Below are 26,974 nucleotides of genomic sequence, written 5' to 3'. Positions count from 1 at the left end.
GCCTTCTATCCGCCCACACCAGTTGTGTCAACAAACTCCTAAGGGAGGCAAAAAAGGGGTTAGCGAGAGGAATGGGTAAATTTTTCAATAGGTACAAAAAGCACAGGAAGACTACCATTTTTATGATGGCAATGCGACCTACCATTGATAACGGCTAGCGGGTCATTCTAGGTGTTCAGCCTATCAACTCCTGGACCATACTTTAACCGCATGACCTGTTTTTTGTCACAATGCACATGTATGTCAAGGTATTTAACAGAGTCAGCACACCACCTCAGTGGGAACTCACAGCTGACGGGGTGATGATTTCCATGAGGGGAAACATCTCTAATTTCGCCCAGTTGATGCACAGCCCTAACAGCATTCCAATTTAACAGAGTATGGGATCCAGGTTGTCCACAGGATGGCGGATAAACAAAATGTCATTCGCGTATAAGGACATGAGTAAGGGGCCCAGCCTGAAAGCTGGAGCTGTGCCTTTGATTGTGAGTATAATTACATAATCAGGGAGGTGAACCCCTGAAAAAATCCCAACTTGCACAGAGTTGCTAATTAAAATGGGCCACTCCAATGAGTTAAACGTCTTTTCAGCTTCGAGAATGACAACGGCAGCTGGGGTGGTGAGAGAGATCTGATTGAGCACCACAAAGAGAGCACAGAGATTGATAGATTTGGATCTATGTGGTACAAACCCCGACTGGGCCGGAGATCTGATTTGGTCCATAATTAGGGTACAGATGTGTTGCTAGTAATTTAGCTAATATTTTATTATCGAAGTTCAGTAGGGGCAAAGGGCGGTAAGTGCCGCACAGCCAGTGATCTTCGTCCAGTTTAGGTAACAGTGTGATTACAGCTTCTCGTACGGTGGGGGCAAAGCCAGAGCTTTGGTGTATATTGCCAGTAAGTGTGGTGCCAGAATGTGGCCTGCGCGTTTCCCCAAATAGTATACTTCACATTCCACCAGGTCTCAGAATTCGTCCATCAAGGAAGACCTGCTGCGTAATTCTGGGCCTCCAGACCGATGTGTGTCAGTTCGAACTAGCTCTATCAGGGCCACCTCAACCCGGGCAAGGCCATTGCGAATGTCTTGCACGACTCCCTAATGTTTTGAGATGCAAACACCTCTCATGTTGACCTTGAATGCCCTCCCATAGGGTGGCCCGAGTAGAAACTTGAACCCTTGTTAAGTTCAAAATAACCCGTTATGGCTGTTCAGAGCTCGTCCTGGAATAGTGCATCATAGAGGGCCACCTTGGGGAACCTCCACATGCGTTTGCATCCTCCTGAGTGAGGGAACCCGGCAGTTCATCATGGCCGGGGAGTGGTCAGAGAGGGTGCGTGGTAAGTGAACAATGGAGTCTATCCACGGTACCATCTTGGGGGACACCAGCCAAGAGTTGTAGGGAGCTGAGTAAAATGTGTGTGCTGGGCATTAGGGAAGCTCAGGTGCCATGGGTCTCATAAGGAAAAGACATCACATATGTATCGTAGGATGCTTCATGAGCAGAGCTTACCAGTAGGGTGGGTAGCCGTAGTATCGAGGGTCAGATTAAGCAGTATGTTAAAATAGCCACAGCAGACAGCATTGTCAGTATCCTCACGCTCAAGGTGGGACAATATGTGCTGAAAAAAAAAACAGGGTAGTCCGTGTTCAGGGCATAGACATTGGCCAGAAGGATCCTCACGCTAACCAGTGCTCCTGTGACCAGCACAAACCTATTCTGATCGTCAGAATATGTGAAATAAGGACGGAAGGGAAGTTGTTTATGAATGAGTGCGCAAACCCCCTGTAAGTATGAACTGTAGCTTGAAAACTACTGGTGTGGATCCCAGTGAGCCGCAAACCTGTGTGTGGGGTACGGTGGAAGGTGGGTTTCCAGCAGGAAGATTGAGCTTTATGTCTAGTCAAGACCTTTAGTACTTGCTTGCCCTTTCAAGGATTGTTGAGTCCTCGGATGTTCCAGGAGATGAAGGTGGTGTCCAGCATGGGGCTCCCTGTGTGTACAGTGCTTGTTATCTGTATAGGCATGTGTCTATGTATGGTGCAGCATGTATGGCAATAGATCGTAGCACATAACATCATTACAAAACAGCAAAAAGGAAAACAAAATCCACAAAACATAACCCCTCCACCCACCCCGCCTGGCAATAACACGCCAGGTGGATCCCTGTAACTTTAACATAAAAAAAACAACCCAAATATTGATTTGCTTGGTATCAACCATGGGGGGTAGCAACACCATGACGGACGACTCCGATAATAGGATACACTGGAGGAGTAAAGTGGCTGAGCAGCTTCCAGCATCTGGAGGGGTCTTAATCGTAGTCCATCAGGCAGTGCAGTAGTCAGTGCCACAGCTCGGGCCACATAGTCCTAGAAAACTAAGTTCCCAGAATGCCCGCTGTGACAATAACTATGTAATCAATTGGATGGAGGGGAACAAGTCCATGCTGGGGGTTAATTGCGAATCCGGGGGTGACCGGGCGGGGGAGTCCCTCCCTGGGGGGAGCACAGGCTGTGACACGTGCTTTGCAAAACTCCCAAACATCTGTGGGGGAATCAAAATGTGTGCTTTACCATTGACCAGGAATCTTGCAGGGCATAACATACCATAACTCAACCCCAGTTTGCGGAGTGTCTGTTTGGCCTCGGTGAACTTACGATGCACTTTCTGCACTGCTGCAGTCCGAAAAGAGGGACAGTGACATTCCCTCATACTGAAGAGGGCCCAATTCCCTTGCCAAGTGACAAGCAGCATCACAGTCTCTGTAATTCAGTAACCGGGTGACAATTGGGCGTGGCGCGGCACCTGGGACAGGATGTAGCCCTAATGATCTCTGTGCCCACTCCACCACAAATGTATCAGTAAAGTTCTGGCAGCCCAGCAGCTCAATGAGGAGCTTTTTGACGAACAGGTCCAAATGACCCGTGTCCGTGAATTCCGCAACGCCTAAAATAGAGAGGCTGTTGGAAGGGAACCCGCGCCTACATTTTTGTTTTTAATGGTCACAGTCCACAATAAGGATTCCAGTTTCTCCCGTCTCTTCTTCATCTGGGTCGCGTGATCGTCGAGCTTAACTAGGAGTCTCTCCGCCTCCTAAAATCCGCTTGTCCTGCTTTCTGATCCGGATGTGCAGCAATCATGTCGAAGCGGGAGTCGATCGTGCGAAACCTGGATCATAGTTCTGCCAGTACTACACCTATGTCCACAGTCTATTCTGGTTCGGCTCCCCCAGCTGTTCGGTCCAGCCACTGTAGACTGCCTAGGGTTTTCAAATGGTCGTTTTCACTGCTTTGTGTCTCCCTGGACCATGTCCGCAGCAGTGCAGGAAAGTGTTGCCACTTAGTCACAGTATGAGGCGCGGGTGGCTGGAGTTTAGACCCCGCTAGCAGATATCACCACCCTCCAGCCAGCGAGGTTCTTTTCAGCGCGGTAATCAGCACCAAGGTGGTCAGCACGCAGTGAGGGTAGAAATGCACAGTTTTTCCCCCATGGCCCCAGGCACTCATAGTCGGCCATGCACAGCACTAAACTGACCACTGGTTGCAGCTGCAGCAGGCAGCCAAACAGGCCGTAATGTGCCTCAGCAGTGGTGTTGAGGGGGGCTGCAGGGTAGCCAGGGGGTGCGAGACTGCATCGCCGTTCGTGCTATGCCCCGTCTTCATTCCTGGCCGTAGGCGACCGCAGCCCCCTGGAGCACTGTCCATGGTGGCCACCATCTTGAATTCCTCATGTGAAGCCTCATGGATCCCCTCGGCTGGCAGCAGCACACCAATCCTTTAGGAGGGTGGATGGAGTGCAGGCAATGCAGCGCGACCCAAGCAGAGCAGACCAGTATTACACCGGCGCGACCCACCAGCCTTATGCCTCAGGCTCATCTGTGGCCCATAACACTGCGGGGTCTCCGAGGTGCAGGCTGGCACCGTGGGCTTTCGCTGCAGGCTGAGTAAGGAGAGTGGTCCAGCCCCTGGTCACTGCCCCCACCGCCGCGGTCGGTCACCTTCTCAGCGATGGTGCCCCAGCAGCATAGTGGGACGTCAGACAGCTCATCTGTCCCTCACTAGGGAGCCGTTCCACCAGAGCTTCAACATTGCACTGCCATGTTGTTTGACAGCCTGGCTTCGCCCCCTCAGGTGTGCATTTTAATATCCAGAACTTGCTGAAGATTTTGAGGCATTGCAGATTGTGGAATAATGTAGAATGTAGGAGTGTCTCAGTTGGTGGTGGTTTATCTCACACTGGTGTTGTAAGCATAGCTCTAATGTTGTATGCCATGGTGTACATCTCAGGAATGTCTGTAGTGTAATTTATTACACTACTGATGTATGTCCAAGATGTCTTTTCAGTAACAAATGTATACCTGTCAACCTCTTGACTCAAAATTGTGGGTCGTGCAAAGTCTTTGAGGGTAATCCCATTAAGGTGAGTAGAATTTACCGAACAACTAATTCGAAGAAACCCCATTAGTATAAAAGCCTCAAGTGCTGTAGAGCCCCTTCCTGGCTCTACTTGGAGTATAAGAGTGACAGATTAGAGGCTTAGAGATCCATTAAGGTGAAATATGTTTTTGTAGGAAACTTGGCTAACTACTTGCTTAAATTAGTTTCGGCATTCCAGGTTTTTTGAAGGTCTGTCCATGGGGGGAAAATGTTAGGGAGGGAGGAGGAACAAACAGCAAGAGATTTCTGATTATAGCATCAGTAGGAACAGCTGAACAGATCTACACCAAACTATGCAGAAAAGTAGACCTTCACCGAGGAATCAATCCTTTTTTGCTTAGGGGTAAATCTTTTCATTAGGTTTTTGAGATGTAACTGTATTGTTAAAGTTTGTCAGTGAGATTGAAGGGATTACCAGTTTTGTATATCTGTTGTTTTAACAAGCAGGTTATAACGTGTGAATCCTATGAATCACATTTTGAATCTTCTTAAAACGGGTATTGGCTGTATTAGGGCTGAAATCTTTTTAAAGACACCTTGAAACTCGTGAGTCGGCTCTGTTTCACAGCATGACGCGTTGTCACCCAAAGGTGACTGACCGCAAGCAACTGTCAGTGGTACCAGACACATGGGAAAATAAAACAACTCCAGAGAAAAAAAGCACCTAAACGGTGCATGTCACATGTCGGGCCGATACATGAGCTCAACAGTTCCCATTTTGGGTGTTGGATTCAGCGGCAATTTTGTGTCTAATTCGCAAAATTCAGGGTTTGTATTTAAAAAAAAAAAAAGGCTGAAGCAAAACTAAACGACAAAACAAGTGCCTGGCCTTGGTTGCAGGTGTAGGACCTGGCCCTTACCAAACCCCACTTTACGATGCCTTCTGCAGATTAGGTGTGTGGCCTGGTCACAAGCCCAGCCCTGTGTCCACAACCTCCCCTACACATGGCCAAGGGATGTGCATAGTACATGTTGGGTACCTTTGGCAGTGTTAAGAATGTTTTAAAACAAATACAAAAATAATATTAAAAAAATATTTAAATACAGGAAGAGGTAATATCCATGTAGTGCTTTGGATGTAATTACAACGATAATTTAAAAATGTATCTTTCCAATGCAGTTTACCATAGTGTAGGCTTGAGATAAAATTACCTCTGATGAAAGTTGAGCTGACTTGGAGGCATACAAATTGCTCAAAGCACCAGCCACGTTCCTTGACCTCTCCAAATACGAAACCATAACCCCCCAACTCTGATGGACATTTGTCTGCACAGAGGTTTTCATCTGAATGTCCCGTATTTCTTTCTATTCACCATCTATGTAACACGTTCCCTACATGCTTCTCAAATAATTTGCAAGATTGGTGTAAAATTAGTGTTAGGTAATCCTAATCAACTCTCTCTTCCTGAAGTCTCTCGACTTTTCAAAAGTATACACATATTTTATTCAAAAAATATATTTATATTGATAGTATAGTATGCAGATTGACATCAGGAGACTTGCAAAATACCTAACAGAAATCGGCATAGTTGTGCCCATGCTTCCAGACTTTGGTGTTGGGGGGGGAGGGGGTTAAAAAACATCTCCCGTATATCACTTTCGTTTGTTGTGCACTCAGGAAAGAGTCAAAGGATTATTTGAAAAGCACGAGTTGGTAAAAATGTTATACAAGTAGAGAAGCAACCCAGCGTGCCAACATGGAAAAATAAATCATGTACCAAAAAAAGAAGGAATATAGTTAACAAACCGTAATAAAATATGGGTCTGAGTTGGCCATCAATACAACGCATTATAGTGTGATTAAGCATCATCTATCACGGGAATCTATCCGAGTTGATGCACTAACGTGCATTTGTCCAGCATTTCTTCAGTCTAAGTTATCTCTATGGTGATCAACAAAGTGAGGCTAAAGGTCCATGCGCATGGACTTTGATTCACCAAAATGCCAGGTGTGGCGGCAGTGATATCACGCACCCTTTAACCTTAATAAGACCACTGTGAGTGACCTCTTGTGAGTATGACTCCAGACTCTCCTTAGGAAGTGATCTCACAAAACCTTGAACTTGAGGAGATCACAATAATTGTCATTGTTAAATTTTCTTAATAACAATATGATTAATAGAGCAACACAACACAGAAAAATGACTATTTTTGGGGTTGGTGACATTATCTTTAAAGGGGTGGGGTTTAATGCCTGCCCTGAATTTTAGCAAACTAGAAAGGGGATTGAGACCGGCAGGAAAGTTTGGAGGGTTCTTCCCCTGAGAACATTTTGAAAGAAATGTGGTCAAATAGTGTTTAAAGCATGTGCGTAACTCACATTTGCCAGAAACCTATGGGCTCAGAAAGTGCACTCGTCAAATCTTCAAGTCCTTTCATGGTGTGCCAGTCCAGTTAGACCTAATATTTACAGGACCTGACCCCATTTTTTCAAAATGTGGTAATGGTGCACCAATATGTCATAAATTACCTCCATTGTGCCAGGGCTTGCGTATTGTCATGGGTGCTCCTTGATGCAATGGGTGCTACTTAGGTCAAAGATTACATGCAATATTGCTGTGCCAGAATGTTACTATTAATGCTGTGCATATATACCATGGGTGGCCTTTAGGTCAAAAATTATTAATATGTCAGTGTCAGCATTTTATCCTGGTTGCCCTCCCTTATGACAGGATTTACCTCTAATGTGCAACCAACATTTTGTCAAGGTTGCCACATGCCAATAGTTTTTTCCAGTATGCCATTACCGGCATTTTTCTGTGGCTACCAAGAATTATCTCTAGTATGCCAGAATCAGTATTTTAACATGGGTGCCTATTATGTCAAAATCCACATGCAAGCGCAAGTATTTTGTCACCAGGGCCTGTCATGCCTACAGTAACCGCCAGTATGCCAGTGCCTTTATTTTGCCATGGGTGTCCCTCTAAGCAAGCATTACCATTAGCAAACCAGGGCCAAGGGCATACTCGCAAGCATAAAATCACATTCTTGTCACATTCGCTCACACTCTCATTCATTTTAACTTGCAATCACTCTTATGCACTCAACTTGCTCATTTAAACTAGCTCTTGCTCATTCTTACTGACTAACGCATGCTTTCTCCACACACTCACTTGGACTCACTCTTACTCTCACTACCTCAGTCACTTTCACTTATTCTCATTCACGGCTTCCCATTCACTCACTCTCGTGCATTCACTCATATCCACTCTTTTTTCAATAGTTCTTTTTATCCCATTTTGTAAACCATCATAAGAAACGATACAGTAGAAGTAGAGCAAAGGGACTCCATCATTCAAGTCAAACCGTAGGTCATGCATGTGACAAGTAAGCGATGTCAAACAATGTACAAGAAACTCATTGTGGGCATTATTTATCGGTTTGACTGGGCGTCCGCACTATCATTCATTCTTACTCACACTTTCTCACTCTCGTGAACTAACTCTTACTGTGACTCATTCTAACTTATTTTCACTCACTCTCACTCATTCATTCTCTCTCACCAATTCTCACTCACCCTCTTTAACACTTCCTCACATTCATTCTTACACATCACTTAGTGACATCCAGTCTAACTCATTCTCACTCAATGCCTGTCACTGACTTACTTTCACTCATGTACAGATACATATACCGGTACATACGCTCACACATACGCAAGCCCTCACCTACAGGCATGCACACACAGCATGCATTTAAGCACATTTTATGTACTTACAGTATCAGTGATGCCTTGTTCCGGATCCTGCTGTTCCATTTTATGTTAAACTCACAGTGATTAATTGAGTGTTATTCACTATTTGTGTAATAAAAAATGGGCATAAGAGCTGGTTGCCTCTGTTCTTGGCTCTGATTTTGCTACCTCTGAAACTAGGGGTCACAGGTTGGAAGGACAGGGTCAGAGCTGTGACCCCTAAATAATGTCCATATCCATGCAGTCACTGTTAGCAACACATAAGTAGAGAGAACTCCCTGTCTTTGAATGTTGCTTCTGATTCACTCTCACCTAGAGTGTGCGCAAGAAAGCATATTCCAGCTAGTATTGGATGCTGGGTGTGCGAGTGCTTTCTAAAAAAAAAAATAGAAACAGAAAGCAGTGTAATTCTGAATCTGTTACTCACATAATTTGGAAGCTGTGTCATTTTGCAGACTTCTGCGGGCATTTTGAGGTCCGGGGTTATTCTGGTTGGACTGTAATCCGGAGTTTGATTGAAGTAACCAATTGTTCCCCTACATCTTGCCCTTTTCATGAATGTGTAGTGGTGTCTTAAAGATGTGTGGGACCATGGGCAAGGCTAATTTAGGGCCCTCTGTTACAGCTTTGAATTTTACTATCCACTTTTGTACTCGTTGTAGCCTGTATGATGCCAAACAAACCTTTGGAAACAGGTCTCACACAAAAATGGTTGAAATGTCCTTCGGAGGACCCCAGAACTTCAAGATGACACTGGGAAAGAGAGCCCGAGGTAGAGTTCGGGAAAGAGAAGAAAAGATATTCACATATAGAAATAGACAGAGGTAAGATAGTGAGATAACATTTAGGTTCCCAGGGGCCTCCTTGGAAGGTGGGAGTCCAAGGCAATTGCCCACATAGCCATGCTGTAAAACGTCTCTGAACTGCGGCAAGGACCTTGATGTTAAATGTGAGATGCAGAGACCCTACCACATAAGGTGGGGTAAAGATCCTTGAACCTAATGAGGTTAGGTAGAGGTACGTGCAAGTTGAGAGGTAGTCCATGGTGCAGAAGTAAGGAGCAGAGTCCCAGGCACTAAAATTGGTGCAGAGATCCTGGCACTGCAGTTGTGGGAACAAACAAGGGTGTAAAAATTTTACAGGCAGAGACTGGTGCCACAGAGGGAGGGGACGATGTCATTAGTAAAGGTGGGGGATAAAGGTGCAGGTACTCAAGATTACGACCCTCCCATTAAAGTCAAGGAGGGGACAAATATCCAGGAGCTAAGGTTGTTTCCCAGATGGCCAACTGATGAGGAACCTCTCATCAAGCTCCTGAGGCAACTTTCATAAAACTACTGATTGTAGCCCACGTAGCTGCTTAGCACGTAGGCACTTTTTGCTTTATCTAAGAAACAAGTCTCCAGAACAAAATATTTAGTTTCAATGACTTTTTCACTCAACTGTTGTGCTGTGAGACTCCGCCATATCCCATCTTGGTGACCACCTTCTCCAAGATCTCTGTGCTCCGTTCTCACTGTAAGTAATCACTCATGCTGAAGAGACTTAAGATTACCTGCTGTAGCCTCTTAACCAAATGTCTGTGAGATTGTAGGACCCTCCTTCAGGTACCACTGACTTCTGAGGGCGACGTTCTTGTGCAGAGTTCATACAGTCTAGGACGCAGTCCCGGCCTCAGTCATGCCACAAATTATGATTGGCCTGCTGCACCTCTCTTGGAGCTCAGTTTGGCTAATATCTGACTGCCATCATTACTGCCTAGCATTGCCAGACCTTGGACCACAAAACTGCAGTGCTGAAATGCAAATGGCCTAACAATTCAAAATCAGCTTTTGCTAACTATCAGTACATCAGTGAAACACAAGCATATCCCCTCAATCGATCAGATTTTCTTCCTGATACTGTATAGCATCTGTCTTGAAATTACTACATGTCAGAATATCCAGCTATTATAAATACAGTGCTGAAAAGTCCATTAAGTAAAAATAAAAAAAAATGTACATGTTTAGAAGCACAGCGAATGCTAATGTAATGACTCATTTCACCAACCTCTCTCACCTCCTTGAGAGCTCTAGCATGAATTCTCAATCGACAGAATCAGCGCTTGACCCCTAAACTGGCCATAACGCTTGATCCCTGAGCTGGCCATCATGTTTTAAGAACCACCTCATCTTCCCATTCTAGCAGAGCATTACTCCACCTCTCTGTGGCAGTCATCTTGACACTACATACACTTCATTAATTTTTACTTTGAAATAAACACCATGGAGGCGGCCATATTTAAATATACTTGAACTTTACTGCTCATGCAGGAAATATGAATAGCTGTACAACCTAACAGTAATTTCACCTACAGCTGTGCTATGCCAATTGCTCAAGTCAGGTGTTGTTTTCCACTCCTAGTCATATATTGACAATGCTGCCTAGTTTATAACTTTCAACAATGACTTAAACAGGCACCTGGACACCTAGCCTGTCACTTGCCTGTGGCTTCCAGTTCCTGCTTGTTCTAGACTGATCCAGTGACACTGCAGCTGCCGGGGTTTTCCCGCTGGTGTTTTCCCACCTCGGTTTTCCCACTCACTGTTCTTCCCACCAGCAGAAGCCCCACCCACATCAGGCCTAATTAATGCAGGCAGCAGGACCACATCAATAGGCACCTGGACACTAGCCTGTGGTTTCCAGTACCTGCCTGTTCCAGACAGATCCAACTGCCTGGGTTTTCCCGACTGGGTTTTCCCACTCACCATTCTTCCCTCCAACAGAAGGCCCACCCAACCCCACGATCTACTTAGTGCAGGCCACAGCACAACCACATCAGTAGGCACCTGGACACCTAGCCTGCCACTTGTCTGTGTTCCCGATCCTGCTTGTTCCAGACTGATCCAGTGACCCCGCAGCTGCCTGGTTTTTCCCACTCACCGTTCTTCCCACCAACACAAGCCCCGTCCACCCTAAGGCCTACTTAGTGTGACTGCGCCACTGGGGCACCAATGGCAGGATCATCTGCACCTGAACCACAACTTGCGCCACGACCCCCTGGCCCTCCTTCCCTCCGAAGATGCACCATCGGCGAGCTCTACACCCTCAATCCAGAACGCCTCCACAAACACTGCAACCATGCCAACTCACGCTGTATGTTAGGACATTTCACCTGCACCCACTGACACTTCACCTGTCGCAACACACACCAGCCCCACCCTGAACACACAACAGACACCACCTGAACAAAAACACCAACTTGCATGCATTCTTCCCAACACACACCCCATGTGCAAGCATTCCATCGAATTATGGAACCTCATCGCCACCCTTGCACCTGACTTCTCCTTCCTTACTGAGACCTGGCTCAACCCCACATCCACAGCAGACATTGCCATGGGAATCCCCGATGGATATAAAATCACTCACCTGTACCGCTCCAACAAGCTGGGAGGAGGAACAGCCATAAAGACACCATACAGTGCACCACGACCATCGACAACGCCACCACCCCCATGGAGCATCTCAACTTCAAACCCTTTATAGACAACAAAACAACCATCAGAGGCACCCTCGGGTACTGACCCCCAGGCCTGAACTCCAGCTTCTGCAGCACCATTGCAGTATTCACTACGCCCCTAGCCTTAGACTCCAAGGACTACATCTTCCTGAGTGACCTACATTTCCACATTGATGACCCCACTGAGAACAACACTGCACACCTCCTCGACAATATGAGCTGCCTTGGATTGACCCAGATTGTCCACGACCCTACACACTGCAGGACACACCCTGGTCCTCATTTTCATCTTCACTAACCGCATCAATTATAGGCATGTCACAGAACTCACATTGACTGATCACTCCATCGTCCACTTCAGCATCTCAAGCTCCCGCACCTCCACCCCAAAGATGACCAGCGCCTTCCACCAGAGGTGGAACAAAATCTCAGAGACCAGTTTGGCAGAGGCCCTCAACACCATCAACCCAGCTACCACCACCAGCCTCGAACAGCGAGTGAAAAACTTCAACGTCTAGATCACAAATTGTGCCACCAGCATCGTCCCCATCAAGAGCAACGTCCAGAGAAAATCCTCAAAAAGGCTACCTAGAACTCCCAAGAACTCAGAACCTCGAAATGAGACAGCAAACAGCTGGAAAAGAGATGGTGCATCAACGAAGACATCTCTGACAGAGCAGCTTTCAAGACCTCCCTCAATCTCTATCACCGCCTGCTGAAATCAACAAAGAAAACAGCCCTTGCCGCACACATCGAAACCAGCGCCAACAACACCAAGGAACTTTTCAACATCTTTAAGGAATTCTCCAACCCAGCTGCCAGCGAACACAACATCAAACCCTCACAGGAGCTATGCGACAACCTTGCCCACTTCTTCCACGACAAGATCGCGACCATATACAGAAACTTCAAAACCCAACCCACACCTTCAGACTTCCTCAACAGATACGCGACCACCGTAGCTGACACAAACCACACACTGACCACCCGGGAACATGCTCTTCACCCAGGACATCACCTTCACCATGAAATGCATCCCTTTGGGAGCTCCCACAGACCCATGCCTGCACCACATCTTCAATCTGGGAAACCAAAGGATCGACCAGGAACTCACCAGACTGCTCAACACCTCTATCACCACCAATGTTCCCTGTAAGGCACGTGCGCACCTTTCCTTCCCCCATCGCGCATGCCCCTTCGGCAAGCACCCACATTAATAAATAAGCCTTTTAGAGCGATATACGTGCTCCCCTAAGGCAGATAATGCTCATATTTGAATTTGGATTGAAGTGAATGAAAACAGCGTTTAAATGCCACGGGGAGTGTTTTAAACACCATTTGGCGTACTTTAGCATACAAGCGAGCAAGTGATATTTATGTTGAAAACTAATGGTTAATGAGCTAGGAAATGCTTCAGAACAATAGGAAATGTGCTGTTATCAACTTTTCCATCATTGTCATACTTCATAGTTGTTTATATGCATTATCACTATCTCAGCTCAAATAAGCCTTTTAGAGCGATAGTCGTGCTCTCCTATTGCAGAAAATGCTCATATTTGAATCTGGATTGAAGTCAATGAAAACAGCGTTTAAAGGCCGCGGGCAATGTTCCTCTGTTTTCTCTAACTGGGGTGTAGGTGGCACTTAACAGGTCATGTCCTTGGGGTGTGCAACCAGGTCACAAAACTGCCTTGATGCCCTATTGCATGGAGCAATGATATCCCTTTTTTGCTTTAGTGGTATGGAGAGGCTAATGCCAAAGATCTTGGCTAGTTATGAATGGTCAATTTCTTGGCGCACGTATCCTTGGCTGCAGCGCACAGAGACCGCACACTGCCGCACACAGTGGAAAAAAATTAGAGGGAACATTGATCACCACCGCAACATTTACCAATGCCTGGAAACATGCCGAAGTCAGACTACTACTCAAAAAACCCTCCAATGAACCCCAAAACTACTGACCAATGTCCCTACTCACATTCCCAGCAAAGGTACTGGAAAACATTAACAAGCAACTCATGACATACCTGGAGCAGAACCAGCTACTTGACGCTTCCCAATCCGGCCTCCGCAGCAATCACAGCATCAAAACTGCCCCTGATCGCAGCCACTGATGACATCTGATCCCACCTCGATTAAGGAGAAACAGCAGCTTTGATCCTCCTCGGCCTCTCGGCACCCTTCGATACTGTATTCCACCACATGCTGATCGAAAGACTCTATCACATAGGCATCCAAGGGGATGTACTCAGATGAATCACCTTCTTCCTCAGTTGGAAGAACCCAGAGGATCCCCCTCCCACCTTCCAATTCGAAACCCAAAGAGATCACCTGCAGTGTCCCCCAGGGCTCATCCCTCAGGTCCATGCTCTTCAATGCATATATGACCACGCTGGCCAACATCTTCAGATCCCATGGTCTCAACATAATTTCCTGCACAGATGACACCCACCTCATCATCTCACTCTCCGATGCCCCTTCCACCACTAGAACCAGCTTCCACAGATGTATGACAAGCGTCGCTGACTGGATAAAGAACAACTGCCTGCAGCTGGACATGGAAAGACGGAAGTAATGATCTTTGGCAATAGCAGCAACACATGAAGTGACTCCTGGTGGCCATCAGACCTAGGACCCACACCCAATCCCTCCAGCCATGCCAGAAACCTCGGAATCATCATTGACAACAAGCTCACCATGAAATCACAGACCAACACTGTCTCCTCCTGCTTCCTCACTTTGCACATGCTCCGTCAGATCTTCAAGCGGCTACCCCTACACACGAGATGCACCGTGACACAGGTCTTCATCAACAGCCAATTGGACTATGGCAAAGCTCTCTATGAAGGAATTGCTGCGCACCATCTACAGAGACTTCACACCAGACATAATGCCGCAGCCGGACTCATCCTCGGCCTTCACCGACGAACCCAATCACACCCCACCTCCGGCAACTCCAATAGCTCCCCAAACAGTAGAGATGCCAATTCAAGCGGCTGACCCACACACAGAAGGCTGTACACAACCAAGTATCCGCGTACATTAACCAGAGCCTAAACTTCCACCAACCATCAAAAAGACTACACTCTGCCTCTCTTTCACTTCCCTATACTCCCCTCATCTACCGAAGCAGAAGTGGAGGATGCTCCTTCTCTCACATCGCAACAAAAACCTGGATCAACTTACCAGCACCACCGGACCATCACCTCACTTTAGGAATTCTGAATGGCCCTCAATACCAAGCTGTTCGATAAGCCCCTGATATCTTCAAGTGCCTGGAAACTCTACTGGGTGAATAGCTATACCTTATAAATACTGATTGATTGATTGAAACCTTATTAATGTCTTAGGAAATACCCTTTTGCCCTTTATCTTTTAACATTTACTTTTACATTTTTGTGAAACTTTCCCCCCGGTCCTCGATCCAATCCAACAGAAGCCTACATTATCTTTACTGATTTGTTCTAGTTCAAGATAATGCATTATTTCTACCTATCCTTCTGGCTTCCTCACAGACACTGTCTCATTAATAGACCACATAGTACTCTATTCATTGATCTCACATTCTTAAAGGGAGGTTTATAAATATGTTAATTTTGCTTAAACTTCTAATCACTTTTAAATCACAGTGTCCTGGTCTATCAGCCTGCCCTTGCTTATTTTCCTCAGCTATTCCCAGTCAGAGCAGCTCTTTTTGCAGAGCTTGCAACTGTAACACTTTGCTAGTGATATCGGACTCAACCCTACTGCACAAATACGCAAACATCTTGCACAATACAGCATAGTTCTAACATTCCCTTCTCTAACATTTCTTTAAGAGAAAGCACTATTATTAATATATTATTAGCATCTTAGCATTTCTTTGAAGTTTATTACCACCTGGAAAACCGCAGTTTTAGCCTCCCTGGTTTACCAGAGTTCTGAGTGCAATCACCTGTCATCTTTCACAAACTCATAAACCCATCCTACAACAAAATATGCTTAAACAGATAATCGAGAAAAGAGGTAGTGTAGCTATCATTCAGCTTAAATCAGTCGCATACAAGGAGATTCTTACTGTCTACAATACATCCTTTGAGCTTCAAATGATCAGATCCTCTATTAAATCCGACTCCTGACTCACCCTGCTATAATCTACAGACTCCTTTCTTACAGCATTTCCTTTTGGGAAGAAGTCATCAACCTAGCCATATACATAAAATATCTCTTGAATCATGGCAATTTCAACCTTGGAAAGAGTACAGCGTCAACAGTAAACTTGACATCTAATATTGTAGAAAACATGGAGCTTCAAAGCGTCTCCCGCTGGGCCTTTCACCCACACCAAGCTGGTCACATACTTACTTATTGTTGCGCAGAACTGAATAGTAAATGATTTGGAAATCAGTCATTCAAACAAACTGTACTTGTAGAGCGCAGCTTATCAACTGTGAAGGTATCCAGGCACTGGATCGCTGGGCTTAGTCGAAAAACCAGGTCTTGAGTCTCTTCCTAAAGTCCATGAGCGGGGCTGATGTTCAGAGATTGGGGCGTTCCAGGACTTGGCCGTGAGGTGGGAAAAGGAACGGCCTATGCTGTGGCTCTATAAGATATGTAGTGTTAGGATGAGGGAGCAGGGGCAAAGGTTCTTGGATGGTTGGTGGAACCTCAGGCAGTGGTTCATATGTGCTGATCCTTGGTCCTGGAGGGCTTTGTAGGAATGTGCCAGTATCATGAATTGGCATCTTTTCTGGAAGGGGAGCCAGTGGAGGTTCCTCAGGTGTGGGATGATGTGGGTCCATTTGGGCATGTTGAGGATCAATCTGGCCGCTGAGTTATGCATCATCTGGAGCCGTCTCATAAGTTCGGTGGTGGTTCTTGCATACAGTGTCTTGCCGTGGTCCAGCCGATTGGTGATTAATGCTTGTGTGACTGTTTTTCTCGTGCTGATGGGAAGCCATCTGAAGAATCTTTGGAGCATGTGGAGAATGTGGAAGCAGACGGAGGGGACTGTGTTGATCTGTGGTTTATGGTGAGTCTGATGTCAAAGAGGATGCTGAGGTTGCTAGTGTGGTCCTTTGGTGTGGGAGTGGGTCACAGTTCAGTAGGCCACCAGGTGTCATTCCAGGAGGAGGCATGGTTGCCAAAGATCAGCACTTCTGTCTTGTCAGTGTTGCCCTTCAGACAGTTGGCCTTCATTCAGTCTGCAACATTCTTCATGCAGTTGGGAAAGTTGGTCTTAGTAGTGATGGGGTCTGCTGAGAGTGAGAGGATGATTTGGGTATCATCGGTCTATGCTATGATGTTTATGTTGTGGGTTCTAACATTGTCGGCAAGAGGTGTCATGTATGTGTTGAAGAGGGTGGGCTGAGGGATAAACCTTGAGGGATGCAGCAGATGGTGCTCTTGGGTTCTGAGGTGAAGGGAGGTAAGCAGACATTCTGTGTTCATCATAGGAGGGATCTGGCAACAGAGCACCCACCCAGCAACACACACTGAGGCCCGACTGGCAGTAGCTGCTACTGGGTTATCCATGGGTGGAACATAGTGGTAGTACAGGTTCAGGTGTACACCAAGGTGATGAGAAAAGTGATGCTCAGCATGAGTGTATTGAGGGCCGATGCTACCACTCTTAGACACCACTGCTTGTGGGAGGCAGCACAGAGATGGAAACTGCACACCACCTACAGGGTCAATGATCCTCCCCTGCATATCACTCCAAACCTGCCACCCCACTAAGCAGTAGGGTACTGGCTGCCAGCATGTCCAGCACCTCCAGCACAGCCCATGTCAGCTAGCACTTGCTGTAATGTAGGCTTATCATAAAGAGACTTCTAGCACCAGATTACCGTAGCTTAGAATTTTCCCTGCCCTCAGACTGGATCCAAAAGAATTTTTGTGAACAGTACCCCTGTGTCCCGGTATGTGGCGTCATTCGGCTCAGTGTGTGTCGTGTCGTCTGCATTGTCCGCACTGGATATGATGTCTGTGCCACTTCTATAGGCACCATCCAGTTGCGCTTGTCAGTTCTTTTCTTTCCACACTAGTCAGCGCAGATCTGGGAAGAGCTACCCCTTCAGTCACTTTTTGACTGTACATTTTCGATGTTTTGTTGAGAATTTTTGAGGTTTTCCTCCTGGTGTGGCAGGATGGCAACAAAGAAGGCCATCTTCAAGCCATGTAGTGCCCGTCACCAACTGATGTCAGTGACAACCCGTACCTTGTTTGCTTATGGTGCCTCAGGCACAACCATGACCTGAAGCCATGCTCTGACTGTCGCACCATTAATCCCAAGGCTTTGAATGACTGGTCTCTCAAGCTGATGGTGGCCGATCATGCAATGCCATGCCGTTCGAGGTCTTGGTAGAGAGGGAGGTCACAGGATCAGTTGCTGTGTCGAAGGTCTCCATCACACTCCAAATCGTCTGGACATTTGGGTAAGTCCTGGCATAAAAAGAAGAAGTTGAAGCTTTCTTCAACTTCTCTGCGACCTTCAGCTGACAAGATGCGGGACCATCTGCATTCTAGGCCTCACTCCACGGTTGAGCCTGTGTCTGGGCTGACTCCATGGTTCCTCGAGTTTCTGGGAGCCGTAGCAACCCCAGCCCAACTAAAGAATTTTATGACGCCATGTGCCTCATATTTGGGCAAGCCAAACACTCAGGCATGCCTTTGAGACCCATGGGGTTGGTAGGGGCCCTTTCTGATTTGCGCTAACGGCTGTAGCCCCGGCCACAGTGGGGCCCCAAGGATCCATTCCGGGATCCAAACCTTCCTATATAGGTACCATGGCCGTCTCATCCAGCACAGACAATGCCGACGATGCACGCAGAACCGAACGTCACCTACCAACACTGTGGTACTGCTCACTAAAAATCTTCCAGAGCAATAGCCTCTACCAGATTAGGCGTTACCAAAGGTAAGTAACTTGCCCTACAAAACCTAAGGTGCAATGGCTCATATAGCCCTTGTAGGTTCCCAATGTTTGTAACAAATCTTATACGTAAACTTGTGTTCCTTGCATTTCATCAAGATTAATCATTTAATTTCAAATCACTAAAAAATCAATTATTTTGGTTTATGTATTGCAATGCATGTTGGGAATTAGCGCATCCTTCATCAGTGAGAAGCCTCTTTACAGTGCTGTTTGTATTTATCAACGGTACTTCTACAGTAAAGAAAGTCCTTGAAATATCCCATTATAATATATAATTCACTGTTCCTGTTGACGAAACCTGTTGTAAGGGGTTTAAGTGGCCAGATCTCTCTGGGTCTCAGACCCATTAGTAATCTGAATTACAAAAATGTATCTACAAAATAAAATTCGGAAAAAGATTATTTTGCTAATACATTTTAGACAGTGGCGAAATAATGTGTACTGCTGGATGAATTGTTTACCTGTCACTCTTGAAATTCAATCGAAATTCTATTTTAAAAAAGTGAATTAGGGGAAGAAAATGCTTTGCTAAAATATTAGTCTACTCTTGGTCAAATACAGAGCTCGAGCATTCACTACCACACAAAAATAAACCAATATCTTTTCTTTTTTATGTTATGTCTGTTGGCAGGAGTTCCACGTCATCATCGTGGGGAAATCTGGAAGTTTTTGGCTGAGCAGTACCAGCTGAGGCACCAAGTAACAAGTAAACAGCAGTTAAAGGATACGCCCTATAAGGAATTGTTAAAACAGTTGACTTCCCAGCAGCATGCCATTCTTATTGACTTAGGTAGGTATGCACCAATATGTACGCCCTTCTATAGATAAGAATTGTAATCTAGGTTTTATCGAGTTAAAACAGTCAGACGATTTGTATGTCCTATTACATGTGAAATATTCACAATGATATCTGAGTTTCTTTTCTGGGAAATGTGGTTGAACTGAGGGGCATCTTTGAACATGTTAATAACCTACGGTATTATATTACAGATTTTGTTGTCCTTATACTTCAATAATGGGTGATGTGCATGCAAGTTAGATATTAATATGATGATAACATCTCATTGTTACTTTATAACATCTGTGGTGATGGAAATGCCCACTGCAAGGTATATAGGCATGCCCCCTTTCCCTGAGTGCCCACCTGTGTGTGTATCTGGTATCCTGGTATCCTGACTTATTTTGACCCTGGTGTCATTATAGGAATGCGAGTCAGCTTGTCCTTGACCAAGTTCAGTCCTGGACCTGTCCTGGAGATGGCACCCCAAAAGTTCTCACTTTATTCCCCCTATTATGGATGCAGCACATAGAGAAGTGGTGACAATGTACTTTGTTTAAGAGAAATAAGTAGAGTGACCAGGCCTTTTTTTGTTCTGTCACTCTGGTTGCGGCTTACTGGCCCACCTGTATATAGTTCTGTTCCTATGTGCATACCAGTAACCTTGTGCTGACATCCTGCATGTGTGCCAATGGGTTGTAGTGGGTGTAACACATGCATGATGTTTGAGTAGGCCAAAGTAGTGGTCAATTGGGATCCATTTTGCTTACACCCAAGGTCTGGCCATATATTGTTGGCATTTCTGTAGCTGGCAGGAGAAGACACAGTCCCTGAAATAAGAGGAATATAGACAGGCCTGCCTTGCACAGAAGTACCTAAAAAATAAGTGATAAATTCTCTTTGCTTGCTGAATGTATATTTATGGGTAGGATTATGTTGTTGGAATTCATTTAGGGAGGGGATATGTGTTGAGTATTCATCTAACGATGAGTGAGAAATCCAATGTATATCTTTGTGATGTCATTTGTTTATTTATTGTAATGTTACAAGGAGGAATTCTGGCAACGAATATGTATTCTCCGGTTACTGTTGGACTACCTGCCAGTTGGTCCTATGGCACCATGTAATAATTAATGAATCATTCCCATCAGATTCCTCTGGGCCGCTTCATTTCAAACTCCTACATTTGGAGGTTACAGATGCAATAATGGACCGGATCTTCTATTACTTTTAAGCATATGTATAGTTGTTATTACTATATAATCCACAGGATTCCGTAATCCCTGTATAAATGCCTGTTTCTAATTTCTTTATAATTGGTGATTTGTGATGCACCCAGTTTCTGATTATCAAGAAAAGATGTCAGAACTCAACTACAGGCGAGTTCTGATGTGTCAGTGACTGCTGCCAGAGCCAGTGGCTGAGCAGAAAGGCAGGTCAGGTAGCAAGCATAATTTAAGCAGCTGTTTAAAGCAGGGTAATTGAATGTTGCCTTTCTTTCTTCTACTTTATTTTAATAGCTTACTTTTTTTAAATGTAGAAAAATTTGCATTGCAAGTGGAAAGATATGCGAATAACATACACAAATTAGAAAAAAATACCATAGAAAATCTAAACAAGAAAAAGAAGAGGAAAAAACAATAAACAGGATGAGGGACAATCAAAGTTAGAGCATAAAGTGCTGAGTGCGTCATAGTTAACCAGCCACCAGAAGTAACAGTAGATTACTTTGTACCACTGACTAGTCATGATCAGCCCGTGTCCAACAGAACCACCCCCTAAATGGGTCTTTAGCCTAGTTCTGTATTCATCATCGTCTGGTAAAGACATCTTGAGAGAGCGTGTATTTAAGAATTCATATCACCAGCCCATAGAACTAGAGTCCGCTTTTAAAGGCCAGTGTCGAGCCAGCACAAATTTGGTAAGAGAGATGGCACTGAAATAAATCCCTGTGAGATTAGGAGAAATTAAGGGAGAGTGCCCAAAAACTGTTAATTTAGGCTCCCAGACAATGTCGACTGACCTGGAAAATTCCATTAAGCTTCTCTAGTATTGTATCCCAGTAGCGTATAGACATGCAAGCTACAGAGATATGAGTAACTTCCACACCCTCAGCCCCTCACCTAAAGCATTTCCCATGCTGCCTCAACTTCATGATGAAAAGACGATGTGCTGTATAATAAAAATAGTCAAATTTCGTGTGATGGACCTTAACCTGAGAGACATTAAGGACACTCTGTGCAACGGAATTAGTATTCTTAATGTCGTAAGTCGCTCCAGGGTGCCAACTCCACTTGTCTGCACTGAGCTGAAATAGGTCAGCACCCTCATACAGTTGTCCCAGGGTAGTTTAGAGCCCTCCCAGCACCCAGGAAAGCTAAGGTTGACAGACAAAGGCAATTAGGATAATAACCAAGATGGGTAAATCTATTTTGAACAGTGACATCTGATTTTTTTTTTTAAAGACGGGTCCAGATTATGTGGAACACCCTCAGGGTCTTGAATCTAGTCCTCTTTAAGTATAAGGTGTTGATAATACTGGTACAGGGCATAATGGCATCCCCCTGCGGCAGATAATCTGAGAATATATGCCCCAGAGGCCACGGTTCCCTGCCAAAGACCATGGTAAGTCATGACATAAAAGGAGCCAGATAGAGCTGTAAACCCAGTAAACAAACGTCCCCCTTGGAGGTAATTGAAGAAACTCTATACTACACGAAGGTTTCTGGTAACCCCAGGTAAATCCTTGCCAACCAGCATCGATTTTATTAAAAAAGACCTTTGGAAGGTAGAGGGGTATATCCCTAAAGAGATAGAAATATCGGGGTAGGATGATCATTCTAATAATGTTACGCCTCCCGATCAATCCCAAAGGTAGTCTGTTCCATTTGTTAAAAATCTCGATTGACTGTCTGAATAGTTTGCCAGAATTATAATCAGTAATCTCATCCGACTGTAAAAACAGTTCTACCCCCAGGTATGTTGCTGACTGAACCCAACGTATATCCTAAGCAGGAGTGGTAACATTCGTCAAGATCTGTGTTTTGTCGAGGTTGAGCTTGTATCCTGAGACAACATCAAATTTGCGTGCTATACACTCAACTGTCAATAAAGCAGCAGCCGGGGTAGGTGTTAAAATAACCATGTTGTCAGCTAGGCTAAAACTTTAAGATCAAGACTGATGGCCTCCATTGATTTAAGAGCTTGAATATAAGGCTTAACATAGAGTGCAAAAAGCTGGAGTGAGAGAGAGGACCCACCTGCTGTGACCCTTTGGTCCGAGAGAGTACTGGTGCAAGAACTCCTAGCTTACAGTTGCTGAGCCCAGGATATAAACCGAGGGCGAAATCCTGAAAACGCCTATGACACCCCAGAGAAATGGCTACAAGACCTGATCAAATGCCTTTTTAGCATCAAGCATTATAATTTCAACAGGGGCTCTATCAGCCGAGCCTACCTCCAAGGCAGTGATTTCCGTATTCACATGTGAGGTCGTATCACGCCCGGATATGAACCCATGCTGGTTCCGATCTACCAAGCCAGAGATCATCAAAGGTAGTCTGTTGGCCAGGATCTGAGTTAAAATTTTGGAGTAGGCATTTATCAGTTACATTGAACGATAAGAACTGCATTGTGTAGGGTCTTTCACTTTTTTAGGGAAGATAACAATATTAGTCTGCCCCGAGAACCAGGCACTTGACCCAAGTAATCGAAAGAGTTAAATAGATCGCAGAAGACCCATGTTAGAGCTTGTGCGAACTTGGTCCGGAACTGAAACTTTGCCTTTAGCTGGTTTACTCACAGCTGTTTCAACTTCAAGCAATGTTATGGGCTCCTCTAAACTTAGCTGCTGTGACGGAGTCAATTTACAATGATGATATTCTTCAATAAACCAATTGATCGAATCCACAGAAGCAGAGCAGTCCTCCCAATAATGATTATGATAAAACCTTTGGAATTCCTTCCTAATACTTACCTGATCGACAACCAGCCTCCCTTTGTTGCTAACCATCTTCTGAACGACACTAGTGCTTACTTTGTCCTTAACTTCAAAGAAATTTTTTCCGAACTATCTCCTCATTGGGTTTGAAGATAATCAATTGTTTGGCCTGAATCCTTTTAATACCTCTATCGCAGAAACATTTCCTAAGGGCAGCTGAGTGGTTGCAAATCGTTCTGAAAGCAATGTAAACCTATGTCAGTCATGAACGATTATTCACTGTACCATGCTATGTTCAATAAGGCCAAGAGAGGAGCGAAATCTGGCCTCAGCTACACCCGATTCCTTGTGTTGATGCATGGCAAAGATTAGTGTATACCCCCTACAAAAACCTTTTAGTACATCTCATATGGAGATAATAGAAGCAGAGCCAACATTAAGCTCTAAATAGTCCTTCAGATGACCATTCCTAAAAAGAAAATATTCATCATCAAGGAGCAGTCTCCGATCAGAGGTCCAAGCCCCTTGCCTGTGAGCTTGGGGAGGCAATTAAGTGCAAATTAACAGAGATAATGAGTTGTGATCCAATGATATTCTCTGGTTTATTTGACTATTAGGTTGCAGCAGCAGAGAATAACGAGAAACATATTGACCCATGAAAAAGAGTTATGAGGGGTGCAGTAGAAAGTGAACCTGAAGTCACTGGGTCTACAGCAACGCCAGACGTCAACCAGCACATAGGAGGTCAAAGTGCCCCTGAGGGGGCAGCCTTCCTCTGATGGACGGACTCTGCATCCTGCGATGCAAAGACTCAATCCCTCAGGTGTAAGGTGCGATTGGTGCAGTTCAGCAAACAAGCAGCTGAAAATCAGTGGGTCATCGTCTGTCGCATCATAGATTATACATACAGTAAGTGAATATTCTCCCTAGAGATTGTTGCAATAAGCCTTCGGCTGCTAAGGTCCGACTTCTGTCCCAAGACGGCTATTTACACAGAACTCGATAGTCCAGCTCCTTCAAAAATTAGGGTAAGTCCTACAGAGCTGAGTATCATGTAAACAGATATGTGATCTCAAGGTAATAATTCTTCCCCTATTACCTTACGTTTTGAGGTGCCCTAATGCCATTAATATTCCAGGGGGGGATGTGCAGGATCTGACCATGACTCCCATCAAAGTTAACCATTATCATAACATGTCATGAGTGTATCAACCTGCACAAGCCATAGAAAACTTTCTGCAGCCCACCCCCACACCTTTGGGACTGTCTACTGAAACACCGTAGTCCACTTTTTATCTCCAATTTTTAATGCAATACCCCCACCACCATCAAACAAAAAAACAACTCATTTTGCTGATTGTCTCTAATGTAGCAGCTCAGCCACGTTTATGGTGTCAAAACAAAAGCACAGTAAACCTTCATGCTTTATCCGCAGAATAGCTGGATCTGTGAGAGAGACTGTTTCCCCCATTTCTTGTAGGGCAGGTATATGCTGATGGAGCTGCCACCTCCGAACCACTGTTTCATGGCAGAAGTCAGACCATACAAAAAACTCCACCCTCAGGCTTTGATTGGTGACCTAGGGTGAGCCGCCCTAAAAATGGCCTGTCACAGTATGGTATTGCTTATGTAGTCACGAATGGCCCTGGGGTAGTGAGACAGTCCTCCCCTGTTGGGTGGATGCAATGGAAAGCGATTTGTTCTTAGAAACGTGCTATCCATATCTCAACTGCTTAAGGCAAAAAAGGGCTCTCTGGAAAGACGTATAATATAGCCTCTTGGATTGTCACACTCAGCCCCCTCAGGGATGCCAAGAACTCTTAAGATTATTCCTTCAAGGCCTGTTCTAAAAACAAAACTCCCCCGACCTTCCCACCTGCTCTAAAAACAAAATTACCCAAACCCCCCCACCCCTAAAAAAAATAAAGAAAAAAATAGCCCAACACCCCCAAAGCCATTTATCCATCCTACACCCCTAAAAACGACTCCCTCAACCCTGCCCCAACCCAACTTACCTGACCGTCCTCTCCCGATCCACTTTGCCTTTTCTGTGCCTTAACCACTCATATGTGTAGTTCAGCACAGACGTGGGTAAGACAGAGAAAAATAAGAGGCAGGGGCCGGGTCTCTGTGGCTCAAAGAAGCATCATGTGCAGCTTGGGAGGGCTCTGGGGTCTCCTCATGGCTAGCCCAGATCCACCATCTTCCTCTCCTTTGTCAGCTCCCCCTATCTTAATAGCTTATGGGGACAAATAGAGAAAATATTTTCAGTTTTTGCATTCCTTAAATAGGGGAAAACTAGATTCTTTGCTTGTACACATTCCGAGCTACTGGGCCTTTTTTTTTTAAATTGACTTGTATTGAAATGTTTGTTATATCTCTTTGCAGCAACTATCTAACAGATAGTTGATGTGTTTCATTTTGCACTAGAAGTTTAATTTTAATTTTTCATGTTTGCATACAAGCTCGCTCTTTCATATGAAAAAGCAGCGCACCAAGATTTTAAGTGGTCCATGGGAAAGCTGATGGTGTTACCGTGTATTGTATTAAGTTCCATAACCCCTGTTCCTCTATATGGTTTTGAAACTCCTCAGTGACAATTTCCTTATAATGTAAGGCAGGGGGGTACTTTATCCCTTATATGTTACAAAAATGTTAGGAAACTGAGCTGATAGGGATGGTGTTTGCCGATAGAACCAAATTTCAGTGTTCATCATGGTTTATATATGGACACATTAATGTGATTGTATTCAACTCTGGGATATGAATAGTGTTGGGCAGAGTTCCAGCTGTTTAGGGGAGGGAGGTGGGAAATGACTTGATGCAGAAAGATAGGGAATTTATTGGTAGTGCTGTGCACTGATCCTTAGGTGTCCTACTTAGTTGGCTTATTTAGTGGATTAAGTCATTTTTGTAAAAGAAGTACTTCAGTTGACAAAAAGGTGGTCATTAAGTTTGTAATCCCTCTTACATCAATAGATCGACATAAAAGATCTAGGTGAGAAAGAGCAGTATTTAACAGTTCTGTAACCCCCCTCAGTTAAGAAACTAACAACTGTACTGCAATGACAATTTTCATGCTGGGTAGGTATTACATTCTTTGGACCAGCAATAGCGGAGGGGTTAGGTGGGGCTTGGGGGGGAAGTGACATAGATCTGATTTGTACTTTGTGTGTGGTCTAAAGGAAGAGGCTTATGTGTACATATAATTTTAAAATAAATTTGGTTACGTGAGAGAGACCAGTCAGTGCAATCTAAACATTCTGCTAAAAGTATGAGGTTGGGCCAGGAATGCTCCTGGATTGGTAGGTCGACGTGCACCCCTGTCCAGAGTTGCCAAACAGCAAGTGAACTTAGTATGGCTCTGAGATCTATGCCTGAAACTGCCCATGAGTCCCAGAACTCTGCTCTGATGTCAAGTGGGGAATGTCTAAAAGTTACCTCTTAAGTGACAAACAACTGTTGTCTGTGTCCCTGAAGCATGGCAGTAATTGGTTGTGGCAGCATACTGTTTTTGAAACAATAGTAGTTGGACAGTTTTTTTTCCCCATTCCAGGAATGAGTGCAAAGCTTACTGGCTTGTGTAAATGTTCCACTTTGGTGTCCAGACACTGCGCTGATGTCCTTTTGTGGATGTCGACTGTGTGGTGTGGGTACGGTGCCTGCTTGCAGGACTCCATGTTAAAAGTGAGTGTATATGCTG

General features: G+C 45.0%; 1 protein-coding gene across 10 annotated transcripts in view; it reads left to right on the top strand.

The window, feature by feature from the left end:
• TBC1D1 (TBC1 domain family member 1) overlaps positions 1 to 26,974 on the top strand; it is an 844,646-nt gene that overhangs the window by 642,417 nt on the left and 175,255 nt on the right. For all 10 annotated transcript variants that reach the window (XM_069202113.1, XM_069202110.1, XM_069202112.1 and 7 more), the window contains one exon: positions 19,185 to 19,343. In XM_069202113.1, the coding sequence (XP_069058214.1) occupies positions 19,185 to 19,343 (159 nt within the window). The remainder of the gene's footprint in view (positions 1 to 19,184; positions 19,344 to 26,974) is intronic.

This window comes from Pleurodeles waltl, chromosome 1_2 (genome assembly GCF_031143425.1).
Source record: "Pleurodeles waltl isolate 20211129_DDA chromosome 1_2, aPleWal1.hap1.20221129, whole genome shotgun sequence".
NCBI lineage: Eukaryota > Metazoa > Chordata > Amphibia > Caudata > Salamandridae > Pleurodeles > Pleurodeles waltl.
The sequence above is the reverse complement of the archived record's forward strand: the minus strand, read 5'-3'. Positions and strand labels throughout refer to the sequence as shown.